This window comes from Microtus ochrogaster, chromosome 16 (assembly GCF_000317375.1).
Source record: "Microtus ochrogaster isolate Prairie Vole_2 chromosome 16, MicOch1.0, whole genome shotgun sequence".
Lineage (NCBI taxonomy): Eukaryota > Metazoa > Chordata > Mammalia > Rodentia > Cricetidae > Microtus > Microtus ochrogaster.
The window spans coordinates 46,091,441-46,118,216 of NC_022018.1; the positions used below are offsets into that span (position 1 = coordinate 46,091,441).

The 26,776-nt window shown below is 42.6% G+C and overlaps 1 protein-coding gene across 3 annotated transcripts in view; it reads left to right on the top strand.

Moving 5' to 3' along the window:
• Positions 1 to 26,440, top strand: part of Hivep1 (human immunodeficiency virus type I enhancer binding protein 1) — a 144,093-nt gene extending 117,653 nt beyond the window's left edge. For all 3 annotated transcript variants that reach the window (XM_026782950.1, XM_005355085.3, XM_026782949.1), the window contains exons 5-9: positions 3,070 to 3,200; positions 3,869 to 4,044; positions 7,180 to 7,281; positions 22,889 to 23,394; positions 24,802 to 26,440. In XM_026782950.1, coding sequence (XP_026638751.1) covers positions 3,070 to 3,200; positions 3,869 to 4,044; positions 7,180 to 7,281; positions 22,889 to 23,394; positions 24,802 to 25,926 — 2,040 coding nt within the window. In that variant the 3' untranslated portion in view covers positions 25,927 to 26,440. The remainder of the gene's footprint in view (positions 1 to 3,069; positions 3,201 to 3,868; positions 4,045 to 7,179; positions 7,282 to 22,888; positions 23,395 to 24,801) is intronic.
• Positions 26,441 to 26,776: the final 336 nt, after the last annotated feature.

The window sequence follows — 26,776 nt, forward strand, 5'->3', positions numbered from 1 at the left end:
TTAAAGGGGAGGCGACATTCTCCCCAGGAGTCACAATGGGAAGAATCACCTACAGTTTTGGCAGTGATTCTGTCTGTAAATATTTTGCAAGCAATGACTCCCCCGGGCACTGACTATTGGGTTGTTTTTGGTTTTCCCTTCAGCTGACACTACTCAGCGGGAGTTAGAATTTTGATTTTTCTCTTCATTGGTGAGTTGTTAGCTGAGAGAAGATTATGGCCATAATCTCTCAAGGCTAATTTGGAAACACCAACCTGTAGGTTACCAGAAGTGGCTATATTCTCTTGTGAACTATACAAAGATCCAATAACTTGTCCTATGCCTCCTGTCGACTGATCTGTTCTCACCACGCCCACTTCAGTATTCTGAGTGGACCCCTGAGAGCCATTCATAACTGCCAAAAGATGCATAAAAGAACTCATGCCCTTATGAGTTGATTTGATCAAAAATTATGGAATAATTTAAGGTCATGACATTATAATTTGGAGTAATATGTGGAATTCTCATTAGAATTGTTGCCTTTTTAAAATGGGGAAATCATTTAAGCAATTACATAAATAAGAGTATTACCCTAGGCTCTGGTCATTCAGAATTATTGATGAACTCTTTGACTTCTTCAGATTCACAAGCACATAGTACTGATCCATAAGCATTTATGAATATATCTGCATGAAATATTTGTAATACTAGCATGACATAGAAGTCTGACTATTCTGTGGAGTTGTGGATCCAGGAAGGCACTCCATGGGTGTTCCTTAGCTGAGTTGATGATGGTAATAGCTATGATAATGATAACAGCAATAGATACTTTAGACAAGTGAGGTTTTTTTTTTAAAAAAAAATTAGTGGATCTTTAAAGTATGTGAAAATGAGAAGAAATTGGTTTAATTAAAGACCACAGGGACTCTGGCATGGACTGGAGGTTTTGTCAGTAGCTTAAAGTTGACAATATAGATACAGCTCAAGGGCTGTACATGGTTAAAGAGGGCCATCTGTGCCAGGGAAGGAAGGTACAGCCACAGATTCAGAGATTTGTTGTTGTAACTTCTTAGACCCCAAGTTCCCTAAATAGGAACTCTAGATGGGCCATCCCTCTCCTTGAGGATTATAAGCAGATCTAGGTTTATGTTCCTAATGTCCCAGTGAGCATGGTCCTCCCAGGCTTGAGCTGTAACTCAGTGTTGGGCATATGTAAGATCCTCCTTTCCATCCCCAGAACCCAAGGGGGGAGTTACAAAGCCGCAGAAGAAGTCCTGGCACCAGGTACTTAGATTTCAAATCTCTTGGGGGAAGCAGCAGGTGGAAGGTCTGTCTGGATGACTATCAGCTTCAGAAACGATTGTGACTGATCAGAGGGAGGAGAATGGAGAGACAGTGAAGAAAGTCCTCTCAGACAGAGCCCCAGAGGGAAATGGTAGCAGGCACAACTCAGAAGTATGTGTTCCTGGAGTTGTTAAGTGCCGTCGTATAGAGGGGTGGGGGGCGCGAGTCTGTGCTCTACACGATCTTCTCACCGGAGACTTGAATCCGTGAACAAGTGGCTCGGGAGGCTGGGGCACCTAGCTTACTGTTGTGTATAACCCATGTGGTAATACTGTCAGGATAGCAAATGGAAAGAGTATACAGGTGATGCCCGGAGTGCGCAGGCGTATTAGAACTGTTGCAGTAACTGAGCCGTTTTACTACCTGATGTCTTTAGCAAGTTGAAGCTGGATTTGATGGTAGAAAAGTGAGCAGAAGGTACAGGGTGTGAAAGCTGAGGCGTGCTCTTGGAAATAAACAGCTTGCCTAACATGTATGGGTTCCAGTGTCCACCTCTTAAATGCCGTTTCCCCCACCGGGGCGGGGGGAATTTGATATGGAAAAGAAGGTAAGAAAGACCATTGGTAAAGGGGTAACATCAAGCAGGAGTGTGTGTGTTCTACTTTCTAAAGAATCTGGTCTGCTTGCTTGCTAGGGAGTGGAAGAAAACAGGTGGGCGTGTCCGTAATCACTGCTCTGGCCTCTGTGAACTGGCCAGCAGCCTGAGCTCCCAGACTCTTCCAGTGGACCCAGCCACTCTTCCATGATGCACTTTCTCTGGTCCAAGGAAGTCACTTCAGTCTTGCTGAGTCCCGCTGTAGGAAAGGCACTTGTCCTGGTGGAAGTTGTGGTTCTTGTGAAGGCCAGGACAGGACTTGTAGCCTTTGCTGTTAACACTTGGCTTTGACAAAGTGGCATAGCCTCCACTTAAGGTGGTACTCTCTCTAGGATAACTACACATCTGTTGTCATTTTGATGTCTGCTGTCTTTTCCAAAGATTTTATTTCTGTCAGCCCACCTCTGCCTTTGGTCTGACCTTACTTTCACGCTAACCAAAGTTTGGTTTTTGACAACTATTTTAGAGACAGAAACCATGTTCTTCAAAGAAATGGGAGAGGGGTGGGATGGAGACTGGGAAGTGTGGCTTCTGCTCCACCTTCGTGGCTCTCCCAAGTTGGAGGAGTTTTAGTGCTGCCTTTGAGGAACTTGAGACTGTATCTAGAGGTAGCTAGTGCTTTTCCATCTCCAAGGAAATAACTGTTTAAAAGGTAGACTTAACCTGGCAGTGGTGGTACACACCTTTAATCCCAGCACTCAGGAGGCAGGGGCAGGAGGATCTCTGAATTCAAGGCCAGCCTGGTCTATAGAATAAGTTCCAGAATAGCCAAGGCTACACAGAGAAACCCTGTCTCGGAAAAGAGAGAGAGAGAGGGAGGGAGAGAGAGAGAGAGTGAAGGAAAAAGAAAAAAAAGACAAGAAATAAATAGAGTGAAACTGTTACAGGTGGCCAGTGAAACATAAAGACTGTTTAGTCTGTTAAAGAAGGTTTTTTGTCAAGTTCCTGGGCCCCAAGTTCACTTAGCTGTCTTGGACTGTAGTGGGGACTGGAGGAAGACAGCAGAGGCCTTGACTTAGGCTTCCTCTTAGGCACACCTGCTGAGCTAACCACTGGTCTGTACTTTGTTATGTTAATTGCTAGTAAAACATAATAGAGTTTGTGTTTCCAGCTTAATGACCATAGTTTCTCTTTTTGTTTTCCCCTTTCAGAGAGTAGGTAGTCAAAAGTCCGCAGTAGTTGAATTCAGCAATAAAGATGACTCTGAAATCAACAGTGAGCAAGATAAAGAAAATTCCTTAATCAAAAGTGAACCACGAAGAATTAAAATATTTGATGGAGGGCAAGTACATATTTTATTCTCAAATGTAATTTATTCTAGCCTTTTAAATGTGCATTTGCTGTCTTGTGGGTGAAGACCTGCCAGTGAGGATTTTATTTAAAGGATTCGTAGCTAAGCGAGTCTTCTTGACAAGACATGTTAGTATCTCTTAAGTAATTCCATTTTGATAGAGGAAATGATGCCTAGTAAGAAATGTACTGTGAGAAGAGCTTGAGAGGAAACCTGGTTCCCACATGGACTTGTAGCATGGAGTGGCTTGGGAAATCTCTCTAAGAGAGATGTGCCTTGCCTTTTGCTGTCTTCATGTTAGCTCAAGAATAACAAACAAGCTGCAAGAGCCAGTGACCGGCAGAGTTTCAGAATAGTTTAGGGTTTACAGTCACTGCGTTGAATTTAACAATGAAAAAATGAAAAAAACTTTCAAACTGGCATCTTTAATTTGTGGAAATTTTAAGAGTCAAACATTACATTGAATGACTACAAGTAGAACCAGCTGTCAGAACTTCAGCTGTGATGCATAAACTGGGAATCTTCTTTCTTAAATGTACATAAAATCGTTGTAGAGTGTGTATAAAAGTTGTGCTTCATTTTTTAGGTTGCGTTTTCATCAGTCTTTTCTCAAAGACACAGTATCCAATTTCCCTGCTCCTTTTTCCCCTTTAAATTAGATACAAGTCAAATGAGGAGTATGTGTACGTCCGAGGCAGGGGAAGAGGGAAGTACATATGTGAAGAATGTGGAATACGGTGTAAGAAACCGAGCATGTTAAAGAAACACATACGCACCCACACAGATGTCCGCCCCTACCATTGCACCTACTGCAACTTCTCCTTCAAGACCAAAGGTAGGACAGGGCTTGCTGCCCCTGCTGTCGTCCTGTGCCTTTCTGCCGGGAGGCCAGGTTGTCTCTGTTACTGACTAAGTTACATCTTGCCAGCACTGGAGTGTTTGTTCCTTATGTTTCTAGACCCTTTGAGGAAAATACGTCTAATTACAGGGTTTTAGAATATACATAAGTAAAAGTAATGTTTTAAAAGGATCAGCTGTTTCTTTTTACCTTTTCTTCCCCGAATCATAGTTCCTTAACAATGACTGACGTGTTTTCAGAATCCTCACTTTGGGGCTGAAGAAGGAAATAAGGTTTTGCAACCCCAAGTAAATTCATTTAGGGTCAAAAAGATTCAAGAAGAGTTTTAAATAATAAACAGAATACATTTTCATAATCATTCATTTTATTTGATTTTAGCCATGAATAGCTATCTTTTATGATAAACTTTAACCCAAATTACATTAAATTTCAGTTTTAAAGTTTTTAAACTTTTCTACTACTAAAGTTTTTAATGGACTCTCAGAAATAGTCATTAAGATTGTATTTGGCATGCTTCTGTTTTATGTTCACTTAAAGCATAGCCCCTCAGGTGAAGTAGTTTTACCCTGCACAGGTTTCCTGTTATGTGTAATGAATATGCTATTATAAAATTTTTGCTCATGTTCACAGATCATTATGTAACAAGTCATTAAAGATAGCGGTTTCACAAAGTAGGGCTTCCTTCAGCAACACATCTAATCACGGGGATGTCTGACTTACATAGCAGTGCCCATAAAAAATGATCATTTTATTGGAACTATCTTTGTTCCATTCGAGTTCACATTTGCCCGTGTTGTTTGCTGCTTGTTTTGCACTGGCTGTCTTTATCAGTCATCTCTGGAGCCTGTTTGGTGTATTGCTGGCTTAGATTTATTGGCATTTAAAGAAAGTTGCAGCTGTATCATCTGAGTGTCTTTATGTTAGCTCAGACAACAGTGGTTTCTTAAGAAGGATCTAGAGAAACAAAGTACTCTTCAGAAAACTTTGAACAGCTCTGGAGAGTTTCAAGCAAGCCTGGGGGAGAGAGGAGTCCTCAGTCATGAACTCTCTGCTAGTTTGATATAGGTCTTCCTCCCCCTGGAGATGGTCAGGGAGGCAGCAGTCAGGATCAGTCCTCAGTATTGCCTGAAAATGAGGACCTTTGAACCGTTCACTGCTCTTTTATCGGTAGACACTGATTTAAGAAGCATCTGTTAACTTGGGTTGTGAGAAGAGAAACATGTTTACAAGGCTAACCTTAATAAAACATTACCACATATATAACAGTGTTACTGAGAGGGTCAGGGTATAACCTGGAATGGGTACGTCCTACGCATGTAAACACGTGGGTTTTGTCTTGTTAAACTATTCAGGGAGTTAGTCAGTAACTGTGGGAGGATATTAAGAACTTAAATTCCCAAATCCACCCACGTACAGTTTTATATTAGTTTCTTAGTGCATACCTTGTTCCGTCTGTCTGTCTGTCTGTCTCGGGAACCAAAGCTTTTTGAAAGTGAACTACTAGTGAGCCTTTTAATTTACCTTAGATATTTTACCTACTATGAAAGCATTTGGGCTTAGACATGGAGATCTCAGCCACAGCAAGGTGGCTTTTAACCACCTGCTTATTGATTTGTTTACTTTTGAGTGGGAAAACCTTGACACTTCCAAAAAAGTAAAGGTTTATATAATAAATACCACTTTGCCTTGTGTGTCTTAATTACACTTAACATTCTGCCATATTTCTCATGTAATGTAAATGCCAGCCACAGGCAGACCATGTAAGCCTGGTGTGATCTGTGGGGTACCCCTGGCAGCAGCTAATACCTCGTAGTGACCACATGCTGCTGCAGGAGCATCTTAGACTTGAACTTCTTAAGCACTTGGCTTTAGGGTGCTGTGTGGTTGTTCGACAAGAATATACCAGGTAGTGCCTGAATCGGCATGTACAACTATGCCTAACTCCACAAATTCTGCATCTACCAAGAAATTGAAGCTGTATAAATCCAACCGATTTGCATGGGCTTTCAATACAGGCCACATTTAGAACAAGGATTCCAACATTTTAAGCACTTCTAATTTTTCCCTGTGCCAAAATTCAGTATTTAAATTTTGCTCTGTGTGTTTTCTCAAAAGAAATAGTGTGCCCTTGTCAGCAGTATCTTTGGTGTAGCACCGTCCACTCAGGATGTCTGGGGTCCTCGGGAGACCCTTAGCTGTTCCTTGTCATCCATGGTTCCTCCAGACAGGTGTGCCCTGTGCACTTGCGATACCTCGCACAGGTGGCTGTCAGCTGCCAGAGCAGATAGCCTGAACTGCTAGGCTCATGTGTGGAGTGGGCTCTGTTCTGTGCCCCGCACAGTGCTGTTGATGATGCTCAAAAGCAACCCAGAATAGTCATCAAAGGTCCAAAATTTAAAACTGCAAATGCCTGGGTATTGGAAATAAAAAAGAAACTAAAAGCTAACATGGTAGGGAGATCATTAAAACATCATAGGGAAGTCAAGACAATATTCATGCCTTTGGGTCTGGGGTTTAATGCCTGTCAAGGCCCCTGAAATACACCTGACCCTCCTTTCCATTGACTTTGGGCCGTATGAGAAATAAACATGTCCTGAAATTGTTAAGGTTCCGGGTTGAAAACTCTTCTAGAGGTCCCTGTATAACTTGGGATCCTTGGGACTCTGTGGAAGACCATATTACAGAAGATGGACTTCAAATTGAAATGTAAACACATACAGGGAAGTGAGCTGCTGTGAGAACCAGCAGATGCAGCTAGTGGACAAGTTACTCTCCAGGAACTGCAGAGCAGAATGCACTCTGAAGGAGGCATAGAGTGTGCACATTCTTAGAAAATCAGAAGTACAGAATAGTTCCCAACAGACAGAAGTAGCTACCATCACAATAGACAAGACAGATTTGAAAACAAAGTGCTATCTATCACTAGCAAATACAAAAGTCATTGCAACTAACTATAAATTCCAGTGTTTGCTTTCATATAGTCTTAGTTGTTGGAATTGTTTAAGCCCTGTGTATATGTTTGTTTGAAGCAAGAATAGAGTTGTCCGGAGTTGACAAATGCAATGGCAGATTAATACTGCATAAGTTTGATAAACATTCTTTTCCTTTAAGGAAATCTGACAAAACACATGAAGTCCAAGGCACATAGCAAGAAGTGTGTGGATCTGGGCATCTCGGTGGGTCTAATAGATGAGCAAGACACGGAAGAATCAGGTAAGCCTTCACCGGTGGTTTTCAGAGTGGTTTTTTTTTTGTTTTTTTTTTTTTTTTTTTTCGAGACAGGGTTTCTCTGTGGCTTTGGAGCCTGTCCTGGAACTAGCTCTTGTAGACCAGGCTGGCCTCGAACTCACAGAGATCCGCCTGCCTCTGCCTCCCGAGTGCTGGGATTAGAGGCGTGTGCCACCACTGCCTGGCTTTTCAGAGTGTTTTTTACAGCATGTCACTTATCTCACATACCCATCCCCCTTCTTATTTACCTCTGCTATAGACTCCTGACCAGTGTTTTCATCTGCAGTTTTCTTCCTGCTTCTCCTACCCCACTATGGAAGAGTTAACATACAGAACCAGAAGCTTACTCTTAAGTGCTTGATTAACCTTCCCAAAGCATGTATCTGGTCATGCCGGTCTTTGGCCAGTGTTTTGAATTGACAACTCACATTTGCCAATATAAAGTACAAGTCACTTGAGAGTCCTCAGAATACTATCTGCTTCCTCTTCCTTTTCTCATTGTCACCCAGGCTGACACTCGAATGTCCTGTGTAGAGGACCATCTCCCTGGTTCATGCCCCCCATGGCCCCCTGCCTTCCTCACCCCTGTCCCAGCCTGCACTGCTCACATTGTTGCTTTCTTTAAACTGCAACAGGACCCTGTGCTGTTCGGAAACAGTGTCTACTTTTCCCTTGCATGGCTCCTGCCAGAAACCTTTTTCTTCTCTGACCTCCTTGTTCTTAGGTGTTTCTTCTGAAAGCCTTTGACCCATCTTCTTTGTGTGATTATTATTATTCTGGTTCCCTCTCTCTCTGTTGAGCTGCTGCAGTATGCAGTGTGGCATGAATGGAGCCCACTGCCTAGCTGTCAGCTTCTCTGACATTCAGCATTTAGCTCAGTGCCTGGAGGTCACCCTGCTCCTGGTATTGGCAGATGCTAGGAGTGTGGCTCAACTCAGTGGTACAGTGCCTGCATGGCATGCTGGGGCCCTGGGTTCAGTCTCTAACAGCTCCCTAATGAAAAGAACAAGAACGCAGCGGTGTAAGCATTTGAGGAGAAAACATTTTTACCTGTTGAAAACACTTACTGTTTTGAAATAATATTTTTCCCTTAATACTGTTAACAAGTGTAGATAATTACAGTTTAGAGGGAAAAACTTTTAGTCTATTTTGCCCAGAGTATAGAAGTATATTTCTGTGAAGTTTCTCTTCTTAACTCAAGAATTTATCAACTTATTTAATCCAACTTTTCAACCAGTAATAGACAGAGTGAATCATCCTGAATTAATTTCTTAATGTGCAAGAGCAGTGACGTGGTCTGGGTAGTAAGATCAATTCCAGTTTAAAGAGGAAGGAAGAATGTGTAAGGATTGAGCGAGGGTATGTACCCACCAGTGACTAGAACAGGTACAAAGTAAAGGCTGTAACAAGCCTTGCTGCTGCCATGCACACTGCTGCGTTTTACTTCAAGATGAGCCTTAGGGGAATAGGTTACATGTGCAGGCTCTTCTGAATTCCCAAGGGAAGCGGGTACTTACATCCTAAACCCACAAAGAAGTGTAGTTCTGTGAATTACACCTTGCTAGGTGGATTTACTCTAACCCATGGACCTGTCTACCCACTCCTGGGTGGATTGACTCTAACCCACGGACCTGTCTTCCTAGCTTGATTGACTTGCTAGCCCATGGACCTATATACCCATTCCTAGGTTGATTGACTTGCTAGCCCACAGACATATCTACCCATTCCTAGGTGGATTGACCTGCTAGCCCACGGACCTATTTACCCATTCCTGGGTGGATTGACTTGATAGCCCACAGACCTATCTACCCATTCCTGGGTGGATGACTTGCTAGCCCACAGACATATCTGCCCATTCCTAGGAGGACTGACTTGCTAGCCCACAGACATATCTACCCATTGGCTTTCATATTTTCTCATTCCAAAGCTGACCTTAGGCTCTAACTCAAAGTTTATAGCATGGCTCCCTGTTAAGACAAAACAAGCTCCTTTTCCCAGTTGGTCTTTTTTCAGTTTGTGTTTTTTCGGATTACTGTATTTATGGTAAGTGTACTTAGCTTTATCTGCTTCTATCAAATAGTAAAACATAGTGTGCAAATACTAAATAAATCCTGAGTGCTGTGTCATGGAGGGGGGGCTTACAATTCCCTATCACTGTGCCAACAATGACAGTCTTCCCTTTGACTTTATTGTAGGCTTACAGTGTAAGTAAAATAAAATAGGTAGTTGTTTTAAACTGTTTATCTTGCTTTTTCAATTATTCTATTTTTTTCCATTTAAAATCATTTTAAATACATCTGTGCTCATGCTCAAGATGGTGTTTATAAATATTTTAAATGCATATGTGATGATAGCTGATAAGTAAAATTTTTCAAAGCACTTCATGCTCCCTTGATTTGTTCAAGCAGCTTTCCTCCCCTACGACAGACAGGACGATTTCCCTTCAATTCATTTAATACATATTCTATATAGATGAGCGGTATATGGTTTTCTTCATGCTGGTGTTTTTCATTTGCAGAAAAAAATAGCACTTTGATGTAGATACAAAGCATAGTATCTATTCTTACAATATTGTTTTCCAGAAGGAGCCTGCCATTTCCCCCTCCTCTCCAGTATATCACTGTCTGGATTCGACAGTTGGAGAGTCGACACAATGGATAGATAGGGTTGTGTTTTCTTAATGACCGATGTTTGGCCTCAGTCTTCCTCCAGAGCGCTCACTCCATTAAGATGGTGATAGTTACAGACGGGTGGGTGATAGGGTCTGTGTGTGGAGGTGCAGGTTGGGTGTGGCATAGGAGGAGGAAGTGAGGTATGCAGTTCTGTCACTTCCTGCCTTAGTCCCTTGAGTAGGGGTCTCACTGAACCTGGAGCTACACTGGTATCCAACAAGCCCCAGCCATCCTCCTGTCTCTGTGCTCCCCTCCCCCACAATGGCATAAAGGTTAAAAGTGTATACATGTCTGGTGTCCTAGGTAGGTTTCTGTTGCTGTGATAAAACACTGAGCAAAAGCAACTTGGGGAAGAAATGTTTTATTTCAGCTTTACAGCTTATAGTCCATCGTAAAACTCAAGGCAGGAATTCCAGAGAGAAATCTGGACGAGTGGAACTGAAGCAGAAGCCAGAGAGGAATGCTGCCAGCCTTCTCCCCATGCCTTGCTCAACCTGTTTTCTTACACAACACTGAACCAGTTGCCCGGGGTGGCATCACCCATAGTAGGCCCAGCTCTCCCACATCAACCATTAATCAAGAAAATGCCTCCGGGCTTGCCTACAGCCCAATCTGATGAAGGTATTTTCTCAGTTGAGGTTCCTTCTTCCCAGACAGCCCTAGCTTGTGTCAAGTCGACAAGAAAAGTAACCATGCCTGGATTTTGTATGTGCTCTATGATCTGACTTAGGTCCTCATGCTTGTATCGGAAGCTCTCTGACTGCCTGAGCTCTCTCTTGCACTGTAGATTGAGATTTTGCTCACTAGCTTTCTAAATGTTGGGTGAGCAGGACTCAGAAACTTTCAATGTAGGGCTCTTTGTCTGGAGGCTGTGCCAGTTGTTAGCCTCCCAGTAGCCTGGAATATGCTGGATATTCTTTTTCTATATCCTTGGCTGGTTCCTCCATCTCTAACCTCTCCAGATGTTTCCCAGGGCAGAGGCCTCTGATCTTCTCTTTCCTCTGCCATTGCTCACTCCCACAGGTCATCTTCTTCAGTCTTTTGTTTATTCTCTGCAAACTTGCAACCCATCTCTGCTGGCTGTCTAGTAGATATTCAGATTAATGTATCCCACACGCCCCCTCCCCCACTTTCCCTTATGAAGAGGCACACTTCCTCCCTGTGAATTCTCTCAGCGGTGTCACCACAAATCTTGAAGTTGTCTTCATAGCCATGCTTTCCCCATTTTTCCTCTAATATATCCATAAAACCTCCTGGTGCTTCCAAGAAAATGTCTTCCAGGGGCTGGAGAGTGGCCCAGCAATTACGAACACTTGCTACTCTTCCAGAGGACTAAAGTTTAGTTCCCAGCACCCACATCTGGTAGCTCTCAATCACCTGTAACTCCGGTTCCAAGGGATCTAACTACTGTCCTGGCTGCTGTGGGCATCTGCACATAGAGTACACACTGTGTGTGTGTGTATGGGTGGGGCTCACAAACACCTTCACATTTTTGTTCACTACCTAGTGGCAGTAGACAGTAAACAGTTGTTGATTGAATTAATGATGGAGAAATGATATATGATTGAATAGGAAATACTTGGTTATTAGTGCTTGAACAAGTTGTAATCAAATGGTAATTGTAATATACTATTTAAAAATTTAATACCCGTCACTCTCTGTAATGTTTCAGTTACAAGTCCAGATTAACATTAGATATTACAAAGGTGATGGTACGTGTTGTTTTTTAATTTGTTGGGTTTTGGTCACTGGATCTAAATACCAGATGTTTTAAGGCTCTAACATTGCATCTTCTCGTCTGTGATTAATGCTCTCTCCAGATTAGTAGAGATATGCTTCATTTTTTCCAGTAACTTCTACAGAGAAAATTTGTTCTTTTAGACTGTTGACAACATGGGGACATTCAAAGCTGATCAAGTCAGGGCCTGTCCCTTCCCTTATTCCATTCTGTGGGAAACAGTGCTTTCTCTAACTTAGTAAAGAACAAGATTCCGAATTAGTCTTTATGCATTTATGCATCTATACATAAAATTGGAGTCACCAAAGGACACCAAATCTGCTCTTCACCCAAAGGGGAAATTCTACCTGTCAGAGAAAAAGGGATCGGATCCCTTGAGCTGCTCTGTTAATAAAAGCACCCACCTACTTAGGATTTCCTCTGTCACGCTAATCACTACTAGTTTAGCACAGGGCAGTGTTAAACTAAAGCAGCAGTAGCAGCTATCAGTGCCATCACTACCTTGAAGAATGCAAACCCCAGGTCACAGGTGAAGAGCCAAATGATCTTTGCTCCACATTTCTAGAGCAATTGAGAAAATAAAATTATGCAAGACTTAAGCAAATAAGCAGGATTTGTGGCTCTAAAGAGACTGCAAGGACTTCAGTTGATGTTAAAATAAAAAAGCAAATCAAAAGAAACAACATACATAATTTTAGCTATTTAGAATAAATACTGACAAAGGATATCTAACCAGCAGTGATCTTCAGGTGTGAATGCACGTAGCAGTTGATCTTTACTGCTCCAGCAGAAACCCTGAAGATGTGAAGAATCGCATCAATGAGAAGTCAAATTTAAATCTCAAATAGATTTTCCCCACTCCGAATTCCCTTGTACAGTGTTCCAGGTCCGCCACCCCTTCCCTGGTTGTGGCTCACCCTGCCTGTTACATCCAGCTCTGTCATTCCTAAGTCCTCTCCTTCCTTCAATTTGGGCACCTTTGCCCCAAAAGACTCTTGTCTAAAAGGCTTAGGTTATTTAGCCCCACACCAAGACATTTTCAATAAAGCTTTGGAAGGGCAAGTCTACCATGCCTTCCTTCTGGGATACCCTAGGCCTTGCCATTGAGCCACATCTGAAACCCCCCGCCCCCATATCTAAGCCATGACAAGGCTCTGGAGGAGAGATGTGTTTGTATTTATCTGTGCAGTGAAGAGGTGGTGAAAGTACATATCATCATCGTCGCCGCCATGCAGCCCCTCGCTTGCTGTTCTCAGGGCTGTGGTTAGGGGGTCCTTTCCTCCCTCCACTACTGAAGGTGGAAGTCAGGGCTTCATATAGGCTAGCCGTATGCTGTACCCCCAGTCTACCCTTCAGCCCTCAGAGGCCTCTGTCCTGACTTAGACCTGTTCCTGCTATGAGAAATCAGGCTGATCTTAGTCAAAACTGAAGTAACCCAGTGAGTTCCTTCTTCCTCAATACAGGTTTGTGCCTCGATACAGGTGAACTTTGTCATTTAATTCTGACAGCAGATTGCAACTGTCCACTGTGGAATGCAGCCAGATTGAGCCATATGTCCTTTCAGAAGCCAGTACCAGGAAGCCTGAGTCTGGAGTATCTGGAAAATTGTGAAGTCATCTTGAGAATGGTGGCACACTATAGTCCTTGCTACTTGGCAGGCTCAGGATAGGCAGATCTCCTGAACCCAGAAGTTTTCAGGCCAGCCTAGGCAATAGGGATAGCCTATCTTAATAAAATAAACACAATTGAAAATCCATAAGCAAAAGGGTTTCTGTTTCCCTAGAAGGTGGCAGCAGGCTGGTAGTTAAATCAGTCATGGGATCCTGCAGTTTTTAAAGAAGGACTGACTGTAAGGCGACTACAGGGTTGGCTCAGTAGGCTAAGTGTTTGCTTTACAATAAGAGGACCTGAGTTCAAATCTCCAGAACCAACCTAAATGCTGTGTGTGGCAGTGCGTGCCTATAATCTCAGGGGCTTGCTGGCCAGCCAGTGTAGCTGAAACAGCAAACAGTGACAGACATTGTCTCTGACTATAAACAGTCCAGGAAGAAAACTGACACTGACCTCTGGTAGATGAGCACAGCCACACACATGTGCACAAATATATGTACACCACACACACACACAAAGAAACAAGAGAATTAAGAATGATCTGGCACATTTTGTATACACATAAGGGCTGTGAAGACACGTGAAAGTACACCTCCATGTTTGGATCTTGATTATTACAGACATGGGAAATGGGGCAAGTCTTTACAAACCAACAGGACAGAATCCAAGAGGTCGGAGTCTCCCAGAATCCCCAGAACAGAACTTTTCCATTTAAAAGGCACTTTTAGGGTTCTGGCTATCAAACTGCTGCTTTCTTTAGGACATAAATAATCATTACGAAGAGATGTCTGAGCTTTTCTTCACTAAATGAAGATGTGTTAGACACTAGGATGCACCTGCATGGTTTCTGCTCTTCATTGTTTAAACACCATCACCATTTGGTAATCTCTTGGTCAGCTGCACAGCTCTCTGGGAAAACTTTAGGTTTATAAGTACGCTTCCATTGAATTATTCCTTTACAGTTGCCTTATTTTGTTTGTTGTTGAGATTTACTTTTCATTTTTTTAGATTATGGGTATGCATGTTTGTCTGATTGTAGGTTTGTGCATGTGCTTGCAATGCCCTTGAGGCTAGAAAAGACACTGGATCCCTTGGCGCTAGAGTACAGGAAAGCTGCTTAACGTGGGTGCTGTGACTTGAATTCTGGTCCTCTGCATGAGCAGCACATGCTCTCTGGCCCCTGGGCAGGTTTCACTGAAGGTTTTTCCTTTCCATTTCTCCCAACTGAGCTTCACTGTCTTGAAGGCATTACTATCTGAGTGTTCTGTGGATCCTACAGCTGTGTTCTCTTGTGCCTGTGGCACTGCCCAAGGTATCAGTTGATAATTTTTCTTATGCACATTCTCCATTGACAGCATTCATGAAGGTCTCGGTGACATGAGGTGAGGCAGGCCAGAGATCCTGAGCTTCATGACTCTATCTGCCTTAGCAAGAGTGAGCTTCCTGGCTTCCTCTTCTTCCTCTGTTATATGAATCCATGATCACATTCTCAGTGGAGCAAATTCAAGGGTGGCAAATCAAGCAGAGTTGAATATACATTTTTGTACACCAGCCATTTTAATTTGGACATTTGAAATTTAGAAATTGTTTCCACTTAGCTTAAAATTAGCAATGTAAGCTGTAATTATAGTATATGCTTATGAAAAGTTGGGTCCTTTCAAGCCCTCATACTGCTTGAATATATAGCAGTATGTTCTATATTCTATATTCTTGACATATAAAATTATATAGCCTTGGGAATTTTGCCTTTGTGTTTTGAGGGTCATAAGGAATAGGTCTTAGTTTGCACCTTTGTGTTAGAAATGGGGCCACCAGCAATTTGCTTTTCAGCCTTTGATCCAAAGAATGTTTTCATCAACAGAGTGCTAGACTTCAACACAAGGAATGTTAATGTGTGCCCTCAGCTGCCACCACAGGGACAACAGCCTCAAAGAGCAAGTGCAGGGAGAACCATGCTTTTCAATGGAATTTTAAGTACTGACCTATATGCATGAGATAATGATTCAGACCACAGCTCTGAAAGCCTGTATCATGTTTACCCTTAGAAACAATTAGTGAATTTTATAAAAGTACTAGCAACATTTTCCTTCTAAACGAGGCCTATAGACTGCCAGCACTGGAATTCTTATACAAACATCCATTGCTTTTAAGAAAAGTTTCTTTGTAGGATAAGTAACCATAATGGCCCTTAAGATGTATACTTAATGCAGTGTTGATAGCAATTATTTATGAACAACACAGCAAGGGTGGTCTTTTGGTTTATTGCCGAAAGCTAACAGATCTGCAGTCTGGCCTGCTGTGTTCATATAAGTTGTTTTCATAATTTAAATAGAACTATTATTCACAAGCTGTACAAAACTGTTCCCCTGGTTGCTGTTGTTTGGCTTTCAACCCAGTATTTCCTAACCCAGGAGGAAAACAAAACCAGACTAGCTCTAGTAACAACAGAGTTGGGGAGGGGGCCCTGTCTTTCCGGCTGTTGCTGGCTCTGGCTCCAGTTCTTCCAGCAGGTGTCACTGTCTGGCAGCAATGGGGGCAGATTATGGCTCATTTGAGCAGGCTTGGGGAGAAGGTTGTTTTCCAAACACTTCCAGGAAAGTCTTGTTGCCAACCTATGAGAGCATTCCTTTCGGAGAAAAAGACATTGCTACTTTAAAAATTACCTTTCCCCTCTGAAGTTAAATTCCACGTGCAAGAAAGAACAGTTTTGTGATCTAAAAATTGTGTCGTGTCAGAAACATTTACAATGAATGAAGAATGTTCTAAAGGAACAAATTGCATGGAGCTTTTTAAAGAGCCATTTATTTATGAGTTTGTTAAGCAAATGTGGGTGTCCTATGTGTTTTCTACAGCCTCTAATGGCTACAGAAGGCTAAAGTATAGCATTTATCTTCCTGGGGTGTTAGCCTATGTTGTACACACCAAAATGAGGAGTAGCTGCAATATGATGAAAAAGAAGGCAGTCTATCATGTTGGAATAGCGACAGGAGACTGGGGTTTGCATGCTGGCTTTGATGCTTTACAGACGTATGCATAAGGGGGGTTATCTGTTAACTGTCATAGCATGGTGGCTTGATTTTGACTTGGTAATATGATACAATCAACTGGACACCAGCAGCCTTTTTCTGTAAAGAGCCAGGTAGCACATATTTCAGGCATGCCTGACCATAGTCTCTGTTATCTGTCACCATTAGCAAACTCCAGTTGTACTGTAGCATACAAACAAGCCTGGCTGTGTCCCCACAAAACCTCTATAAGAATAGGCAGTGAGCGAAATGTGGTAGTGACCAGAGTTGCCAGGCCCTGGTAACCAAGGTCCTGAGAGTGCTGTCATAGTTACTATGTTAAGTAGCCCAAACAGTTTCATAAATTCATACTTGGTGAGGTTTTTTGGAGAAGTGGTCAAGTCTATGACATCTTCTCTGGCTCTGATAAAAGCCACAAACAGGGCTAGAAAAATGGCTCAGCAGTTAAGAACACTGCTCTTGCAGGGGATCCAGGTTTGATTCACAGTACCCACACGATGGCTCACAGCCCTCTGTAAATCCAGTTTCAGGGAAGTACTAAGGCCTCTTCTGGCCCCCCATCAGCACTGCATTCACACAGTATACATACACAGTGTAGGCAAAATATTCATATACATAAAAAATTTCAAAACATTTTAAATTAAAAAAAAACCAAACAACCAGCACCACTTCTGTGGACACAACCTCTGATTCAGTGCCACCAGGCTTCTCCAGGAGCTTACCAGGCTGTTTAGGGTCCTGCTGTGAAGCTCTGTCATCAGAATGTGACAGTAGAGCAGGTGTGGTTATCTGTATGAGACAAGACTGGGCCCACTGACCTTCCTGGTTGAACTGTGGAGAGCTTATAAGGTTCAGCTGCCATATACGAGGCCCTTCTCCCACGCAAGGATATCTGGGAGGTGAACAGTTGTTGGGGTTGGGTTGACTTTTCTTAGTGTTATAGCCGCCCATATATATCCTGGAAATAACCCCAGTTCCAAGCAAGCTGGACTTGGGGTGGGATCATTTTTGTGGTCTGGCTCTCTATGGCTCTTAAGGCTTTGTTCAGATGTCTCCAGGAACCTACCTGTACCTTCTGCTCAGCTATGCTGCTCACCGTATTGTTTTGTTTTATTTTATTTCAAAATACTGGCCTTGTTGGACAAATAGGTGATGGTCCACTCTTCATTTGTAGATTTCCAAAACATTGACAGTGGTCTTTCCCTTTGGGAAATTCCAGACACTGATTCTGAGACAGAAATGCCCTTCTCTCTGAACCCTGGGACGAGAGCTATAAGAAAAGCATGCTGTCTCCTTAGGTTCTCTCTACATTTTGTTCTTTGGCTCTGTCTAGGGAGACCAGCCAGAGCAGCCATCCTGTAGTTACAACAAACCCTGGCAACTCACTCTTAAACTTTGATAGTTAGGAATATGTAGCATTATTATGAAATTAGGTTCAATTATTAGTTTACATTCTCCTTGGAGACTGTGTTTCATATAGTCCGCTATGCATAATCAAATAATTATACGAGGCTTTTCATGTCTCTCTCTATAAACAAGGAGCTTGTGTGTATCTTTAATAAGCTAGCTTAATGACTATAATCTATTGTTGACCTTTCGGATCATCCTGTAGTCAGTTTTAAATGTGGCTGAATGGAAGTATTTAGCACAGACAGTGAGGATTGAATCTCGAGTCTGACACTTATGAGCAGTAGTGCAACAATAAAACTCATTAACTGCATTTTTCACCTGCTTTAACCCTTAATTAGTGCTTGTTTTAATTATGATCAGGTGGTGTTGCTTGTATTTATTGCTAAAAGCTAGGTTCTCTACTAGTATAGATGGTTGGAGCAAGAGTGGAGCCTGCTGCTTTCATATGTACAGTTGGGTAAGAAATCCAAGGAGCAGAACACTCTTGGATGGCTTAAAAAAAATGTAAAGCATATATCTAAGTTAGGGCAGGTACCATAACTTTCTGTGCCTCGAAATTAATCAATAGAAGAGTTAGACTTCATTTTAAGAATTGACTTCTAGTAAACAGTGGCAACATGCTTCCCAGACAAGTCTTGATGTGACCGTGCAGGTCTAGAGGATCTAGTCAGGTTTATGAGACAAAATCAAGACCTAGAAGCAATGACAGTTTTTTTGTTAGCTTTTTTTAAAAAAAATTTTCTATTATATTGGAAATTGTAAAACTCTCATGAACTTTCTTTACCCAGCCTTCCTTGTGTTCTAGCCTCCTTGACCATAGCACATTTGGACACTGGAGTTGACCTTACGTTATACAGGTTTAAGGTGGCATCCACTAGGACTCTGCGCTGAAAGTTTAACTGCCTTCCCTTCAGAAGTACTGGACCCCTGTGGAGAACTTTGACACCCTGCATTCCCTGTCCAGCTAATGCTGACCTTGTCAGTGGCATCACTGTGGTGTTATTAACCGAACTTTTCTATGGAGTTACTATCGTCATCCATCTGCTTGTGTCTGTGGACTCAGAGTCCACTTCATTCATCCAGTCATCCCCAGGCCCTGTGGCTAGATCAGTGTCTCACTCAGGTTCCAGCATTGGCCCTAGAAAGGAAGAGCCCTTCAGGTCTGATCCAAACTGATCATCTTAGTAGTTCCTTTCTTTAGGACCCACGCCCAAGAAGTTCTAGCTCCAGAGTCATGCCATGCATTTCTCTTAGAACCCCTGGTTCCTTTTGCTGGAGGAACCAAGACCTAGCTACTGGCTGGTGTATTCATTGCTACCTACTGCCACCTCTTTGTGCCTCCATCATAAGGTTTAATTAGGCGACAGATGTGTGCATGTCGGTGTACACACACACACACACACACACACACACACACACACACACACACACACACCGTTTGTATACATACTGAAACTTCCTGTTTCGTTCTGCCCCGTATTTATCTTTGCTTTTTCTGTTTCCTTCATTTTTGGCCTCTTCTATGCACAGTGAGAAGCCAGGGGTCTCTGTAATCGGCATCAGCTACAGTTGGCCATATTGTTTCAGCTCTAGCATAGGTGGACTAGGTTTGGAGGTTCTCCTCTGTGCCCCAATGAGAGATTTGCAATCATAGCCTTGTAATTTTATGTTCCAAGATGGACATCTTATATTACATGCTAAAGTTGTGTAAGTCATTTTCATGCTTGGAATGGACGCGCTCTTCTGGCTGTGTCGTCAGTGTCAAGCAGGCACAAGATTGCCTGGGAGTAACTCTGGCTGCTGTCTGTCATCATTGCTTAGAGCTTTCTTGTTCATCTAAAGATACCGTGTGCTTTGCGTGGGGGTTGGTTTGCAAGAATGGTGTCTGTTCAGTATTTCAGTTGATGGTCTTCCTTTGGGGCTGCAAGTCAGACTCTGCTCTGGGCCTTCCTGAGAGCTGACTTAGCACTGGATGCAGAAACAGAAGGTAGTGCACACTTCTGTTCTCACTGGGTTCCTTACGTGCACCATGTTTTTGGCTTCCTGGGCTCTAGTTGCTTAGCTTCTCTACCCCTCCCCAGGCTGGGCAATAGTCTTTTTCTTCCCACAGAGAGGCAAGTTCCGTTTCCTCCTGTTTCTTTCCCCATTTGCAGTGAACATCACCAGCATCTGAGGTCATCAGTGCTTGCCGTGTTTTACCTCACTAGATCAGACTTTTGTTTCTACAGTGGAGAGAGAGGAGAAGGGTCCAGGTGAAGTTCTTCGCCTTTCCTGAGGCTGCTGCTTCTCTCCCATCTTGGGGCTAAATTGAATACTCACCACTGAGTGTCTAGATGGGCTTCATGGTGTAGGTACCTAAAGAACCCCAGAACTGTTAACAGTCTTAACAGACACCTGACTGGAAACAACTTGGATTCTGTCAACCATTTTTGATGAACTCCCCTGCCCAGTATTCTGTTACCTTTATCCCAAGTAACACTCTTCTTGTCTTCTTCCTTGCAGACACTGTCTTTCCTTAGATTTGGGCTATTGATTGTCTTAAATTACAGTTCTTGGCTGAGTAGGAGGAAAGTTATACATGTAAAATAAGGCCTACTTTTGTTTTTACAAAGCAGTAATTTCAGGGTAGAGCAGGATTCAGCCAAGCTAGACTTTGCAGAAAGTCAGCATGGGATGAAACCTTCCTCTTCAGCAGCCTCTTCAGGATATCCAGTTCCTTGTTGTCTTTTCTGTTTCCCCATTTTCTGAGGCACCCAGAGTTTCCAGGAATGTATCCAGAAATTACTCATTCTAACATGGACCCTGATTGGGATTCAACTAATTAATGTTGTTCTGTTATTTTACTACATAGTAGTAGAACTTTGAAAACAAATAAGAAATCTTTGCATATTTTATCTTTAACTACTTTAATTGTAAAAATAACACACATCTATGATAATAAACATTTTAGTCTTTTCCATCCCTTAGAAATCATCCTCCAATGCTTTGGTGCATAGTTCCTATAAGACTTTTCTATTAAGAATTTATTTTTTTTTTTTTTGCCATGCAGAAAGAATACTAGAATAAATGAATGCTTGGGAAGGTCGGTAAAAATATCTACTGCATATTTCTCTGTTTGCATTTTTTTTTCTGTTTTTCAAAAATTAAGGGTGGGCTCCTTTTGCTGGGGTAACACTATTGAGGAACCAGTGAATAACTGCAATCTGAGCCAGTACTTCATGTTTACATGGGCACAGTAAAGAATCAGCAGCCATAATGCATAGCATAGAACAGTTACACCAACATACCTCTTCCTGTGGCAAAATGATGCGTTCAAAGCCCTGGGCTGAGAGGAAGTGAGATGATGTGGGTGTTGTTTATACAGTGTTAGACGTGACAGTGGCATAGCACTCCACCTGACAGTACTTGACACATCCCATTACCAAGCCGACAAGCTACTCAGTGGTTAGCAGGCAGGTCTTTGTTAAAAAAAATTTGGAGTATATCACATACAACTAAACCATATATGGTCTAACACCCGTGTGGGATAGTGACCATGAAATAGTGTAGAGTTTTCCCATCCATCCCTTAAATGTTATCTTTTTACTTTGCAAGATTTTAAATAGTGACTTTTTAAAACCAAGTTTCACATGAATGCATGAGAATTTTAACACTATCATTTGAATCATCTTGAATAGTTCTTGAAAAGTGGTTAGTATTAATTATAGTATTTTTAGATAATCGTTTTTTGTAAGAAATGGGTCAAGTCATAGAAATAAGAAGACATATCAGTAAATTCTGAAAAAAGGGGGGGGGGAATGTAGTGATGCCTCAGTGATTAAAGTGCTCACTACACAAGCACGAGGACTGGAGCTCAGGCCCCCAGCATCATGAAAAAGCCAAGCATAGCAGCACAGCGCTCTAACCACGGCGCGGGAAATAGACATAGGCTGATCTTCCAGAGTCACCAGCAAGCCAGTCTAGCTGAAGAAAGTTCAGGTTCAGTGAAAGACCCTGTCTCAAAAAACACAACATGGAGAAATGATTAAGGAAGCCACTATGCCAACCTTTGGCTCTCACATGCACCTACATGGGTGATATATGACACACACACACACACACACACACACACACGGGCATGGGCTTTAAATATGAGCATTATTACTAAGAAATCATTTTAAACATTTTCAATACAGTTAAAATTTATTTTATTAACAATTCAAATACCATCAAAGTGTGATGGTATTTTATTTTAAGTATTTATTTTTAATAAAAGGAGGTGATGGTAGCTTATTAAGCATTATTACTAAGAAATCAATTAAAACATGTTTCCAATATAGTTCAAATTTAAACTGTTTTGCTAACAATTCAAGTACCATCAAAGTGTGGTGGAATTTTATTTTTTAGTAAGAGGAGGATACAAGCATATATACGGATGACATGACCACTCGATGGTTAAGGGGGAGGTTTTTATTATAGATCTGAGGAAAAAGTCAGAGGCAGCTGCAGATTGAACATGGCCAACTGACTGGACCTGGCCACAAGGGAAGCAGAAGCAAAGCAGAGGAGTGGGGGTTGGGAGGACACAGAGAAAGATAGCAAGAAGGGGGGGGGCAGACTGTGAACATTGAAAATAGCAATAGAGTAAAGATCATGAGTGGAGGGGGGAAGCCCATGAGCTAAAGAACACAGGAAGCAAGCCTGTGATAGCAAGGGAGTCTAGAGACCAGCTTGCTATGGTATGCTAATGGGCAGTACAGACAGCCATTTGTCCTTTCTGCCTTTGGGAATTTGGGGAAATGGAGTTTCCTTTGGACAAAACAAGAAAACATAAAAAAGATCAATGAACAGTTGATCTTTTTATATTTAATTTTTGAGGCTTTATTTTCTCCAATACCTCTCACACTCTGCTTGTCCATTCTCTTTGAAGCCTCATTTCTTGTGCCTCCCTGCTACCCCAACCATGGCCCTTACTCTGATGTCCTTCCCTGAGTCCCTGCTACTAGACTGGCTGCTTCTTGTCACTCCTCTGGCGTGTGCTCTGGGTAGCCCCGTCTTCTACATGCTTCAGTGTTGCCAAGCTTGTAAAAGTAAAAACATGGTGTTTGTGTGATTGTAGAGCACACTATAACAAACCCTCTTGTTTGTCATATTAGATGAAAAGCAGAGATTCAGTTATGAGCGGTCTGGATATGATCTTGAAGACTCTGACGGCCCAGACGAGGATGATAATGACAATGAAGAGGATGATGAGGACAGCCAGGCAGAGTCTGGGCTCTCAGCAGCACCTTCTGTCACAGCCAGCCCACAGCATCTTCCATCCAGAAGTGGCCTTCAGGATCCCGGGAGTGGAGAGGAAGACCTTAGAGTTCCCAGTTGCTTCTCAGGGGTACACACAGACCCCATGGACATTCTACCTAGAGCGTTACTCACCAAGATGACTGTTCTGAGCACAGTACAGATTGACTCCAACAGAACAGACTTACCATCAAAGGTCAGGCAAAATACTGCAAAAGATGAGCATGAAGTAGTTCCTCGTGTAGACACTTCCAGGTCCCCAGAAGTTCCCCCCAGGTCTCCTGGCCATCAGATGTCTGTGGATTACCCTGAGTCTGATGTTCTGAGAAGTCCTACAGCTGCTAAGACTGTTGCTTCAATACAGGTAGATGAGCATTGGTGGTATTTGGTTTTTTGTTTTCTCTTACTCTATTAGGAAGGCCTAATAGATTAAACCTAATAGATTAAAAAATTTATCCATGACCATATGAGTATGTACCTTTTTGTTGTTATAGCCAATGACAGAATTCATTTATATCTATTAAACTCCTGTTAAGTATCTGACAAAAAATTCACATATTATATCCATAGCCTGTGATGCCTCCTTTAAAAATAATCCTTTATTATTTGATTTTTAAAAATCACAATAAAATATGTATGTACCAGTTGTAAACTCACATCCTGCAACTTAAGTGGTTGACTAGTTTTTCCACTAGTGTGGATATGGTGTGTGTTCAGCATCTATCTAGATTTTGTGCTTTGTTTGCTCCCGTCGACAAAAGATCTAGTAGACTTCAATGCAAAATTAACCTCACACAAAAATAACTCAAGCATTCATGTTGTTTGGATGAGCAGACTGCTGGGAGAGCTTGGGAAAGTTTCCTTGAAGAAGAAAGCTCAGGCCGGAACCCAGCTCCGGTAGAGAAAGTGTGCTGCATGCTTCCCCACGGCTGCCTCCTACCCAACAATTCTCTTTGCCTCACAGTTCTCGTCCCTCTCCTATGTGTTAAATAAGGCAATAGGCTTTATTTCTTAATGGGAAAAGATGCTTCCCACTAGAGAAAAATAAAAGCTTGTAATTTTACATTCTAGCCTAAACTAATTTAATCTGTCAGTTTAATACAGAAAGTGAAATATATATATATATATATATATATATATATATATATGCAAATGCATGTATGTATTATCAAGAAAAAGGTAGTATTTAGATAAAATGCATGGGTGGAAGGGGGGACAGGCAAGATTTATCTCTCCCTACCATTGTGTTCTAACTGCCTGTATCTCAGCATCTTCCACATAACTACCAGTGCCGAAATATTCAGTCTTCAGTAGATGTTGTATCAACTTCCGAATCAGTGAGCAAATAAATGAACAACTGCAGACCTTTGTCTTAATAGCAGCTCTTCATTTCATGAGTGAATAATTTCTCGGTTAATTTTTTCCCAGCTGAGTTGGCGCTCACAGCCAACTAATATGGCAATTTCTCAGCTCTTCCTAGTGTCTAAAGCGGTGCTGGTGTTGCCAGAAAAATAGCACCAACATAAACATATAACCATGCTCATCTGTCAGTATAAAGTGATGACACCCAGGAAACTGGTTTGCAAATTACAAAATACAATTTTTTTTCTGGTATGAAGTAGGAAAGAATTAAAAATAATTTTCAGGAAGCCAACAATTATAAAATACAAACATATAATCTTACCTCATTGAAAAGAACAGACTGAACACTAGAACTCTGCTTTGATGAAGGAGGCGCAGCTATCAAGGCTCATTGTCTCTTGTCTTTCAGGATTCGTCATCTCTAAGACTGTCTCCTACCGTGGCCCAGCTCAACCCTCAGCCTGCAGCCCGGATTCCTCCCTCCGTCTCACCTCACCCTGACAGCCAAGAACGGAAGCCGCAAATAACCTTGCAGCCGCCTCCAGGCTTGCCTTCCCCTCAGACACGTCTGTTCAGCCACCTCCCCTTGCATTCCCAGCAGCAATCAAGGACCCCGTACAACATGGTTCCCGTTGGAGGTATCCATGTGGTGCCTACCGGCCTCACATACTCCACTTTTGTACCCATTCAGGCCGGACCAATGCAACTTACCATCCCTGCTGTGAGCGTTCTTCACAGAACCATGGGTACCCCCGGGACTACCATCACCGAAGTTTCTGGCACTTCTAATCGCCCCACTGGAGTGGCTGAATTGAGCAGTGTGGTGCCATGTATTCCCATCGGCCAAATCCACGTACCAGGCCTGCAGAACCTGAGCCCCCCAGCCTTGCAGTCACTCACATCCCTGGGTATGGAAACCGTCAACATCGTGGGCCTGGCCAACGCCACCGTGGGCCCGCAGGTGCACCCGCCAGGCCTGGCCCTCAGCGCAGTGGGGCTCCAGGTTCTGGCGAATGCGCCTGCACAGAGCAGCCCCGCCCCAAAGGCGCACATCCCAGGTCTCCAGATCCTCAACATCGCCTTGCCCACCCTGATCCCCTCGGTCGGCCCGGTGGCTGTGGGCACCGCGGGAACCCCCGAGACTGCTGCTTCCAACAGCAAAGCGCAGGAGCTGCAGACGCCCGCAGGCCAGGGACACAGCGCCGAGCCGCCCCAGGGCTCACCCGAAGGCCCTCAGGAAACCCCCAAAACAGTGCCCAGACCCTCAGCCGACCACGCAAGGCCTGAGGCCCCAAGCAAAATGGACACCAAGAAGGTGGCCTCCGTGAGTCACGTGTTGCCCGGGGGTTCCTCTGCGCAGGCGCAGCCAGCACCCACACGGGAAGCTTTACAAAAGGTAACAACTTCAGGCCCTGCATCGCTCCCCACAGACAGACCAGCTCCCAGGCCCCCGGTGCCCCACAGGCAACCCATTGTGCACTTCAGCGACGTGAGCAGCGATGATGATGAGGACAGGCTTGTCATAGCAACCTAGTGGTTTATTTTTTATTGATTTTTTTTTAATAACAGGTTTTTTTTTGAAAACCCTCCTTTCCTTAAAGCACATTTTTTTCTGACATAAACTCATGACTAATCTTTGTGCAATCATGAACTTTTGACCAATAATTGTGTTTTGTGTCAACTCCAGCCATTTTTGTACATGTTGTATAGACAATTGTGCCTTTTAGGAGTTTATGTTTAGAATCTGTACAGATCGTTGACTATCTATATACATACAAATATGTTATATATGTATATGAAAACCAGGTAGTTGTGTTTAGTAGAAACCTGTCAAATAAATCAGATGATTAAATTATATGTTGTACTGTTAAATATAAATTTTTATGGCTGTGGGGCAGTTTCTGTGTATAAATTAGTATGTAAACCCCATATTTATTGTATCCATATTAGTCTCTGCAAATGGATCTGTCATTGTGTGTGACAGTAAACTGTACACTTCAGACAGAGTTTCTGTGTTATGAACTGTTCCAGTAAAATACTGTTTACTAACTTTAGTGGTGCTGTGGTCGTGCTGTCTTTAAACCTCTCTGGGAAAGTAGCTTCAAGACGTGTGCCTTCCACAAATGGTCCTTAGTTCTGAGAAACAAGGCTTCAGTGGTCTCTTTCCCTGGGAAACTGGCTAGAGTCCAACAGTTGGGACTAAAGACAATGTTTTTCTAATTGTCAGAAGTAGTTTAGTAGCTGTCTACTTGTTAGAAGACTGAATTCTTAACATTGTCTATAAATGCCTAAAACGGGCATACTGACCTTAAATGTGGCCTTGGAAAACTCTGGAAAAATGTAAATTAAGCGAAAAACAGTCCTGAGATCCACAAAGCTCCCTT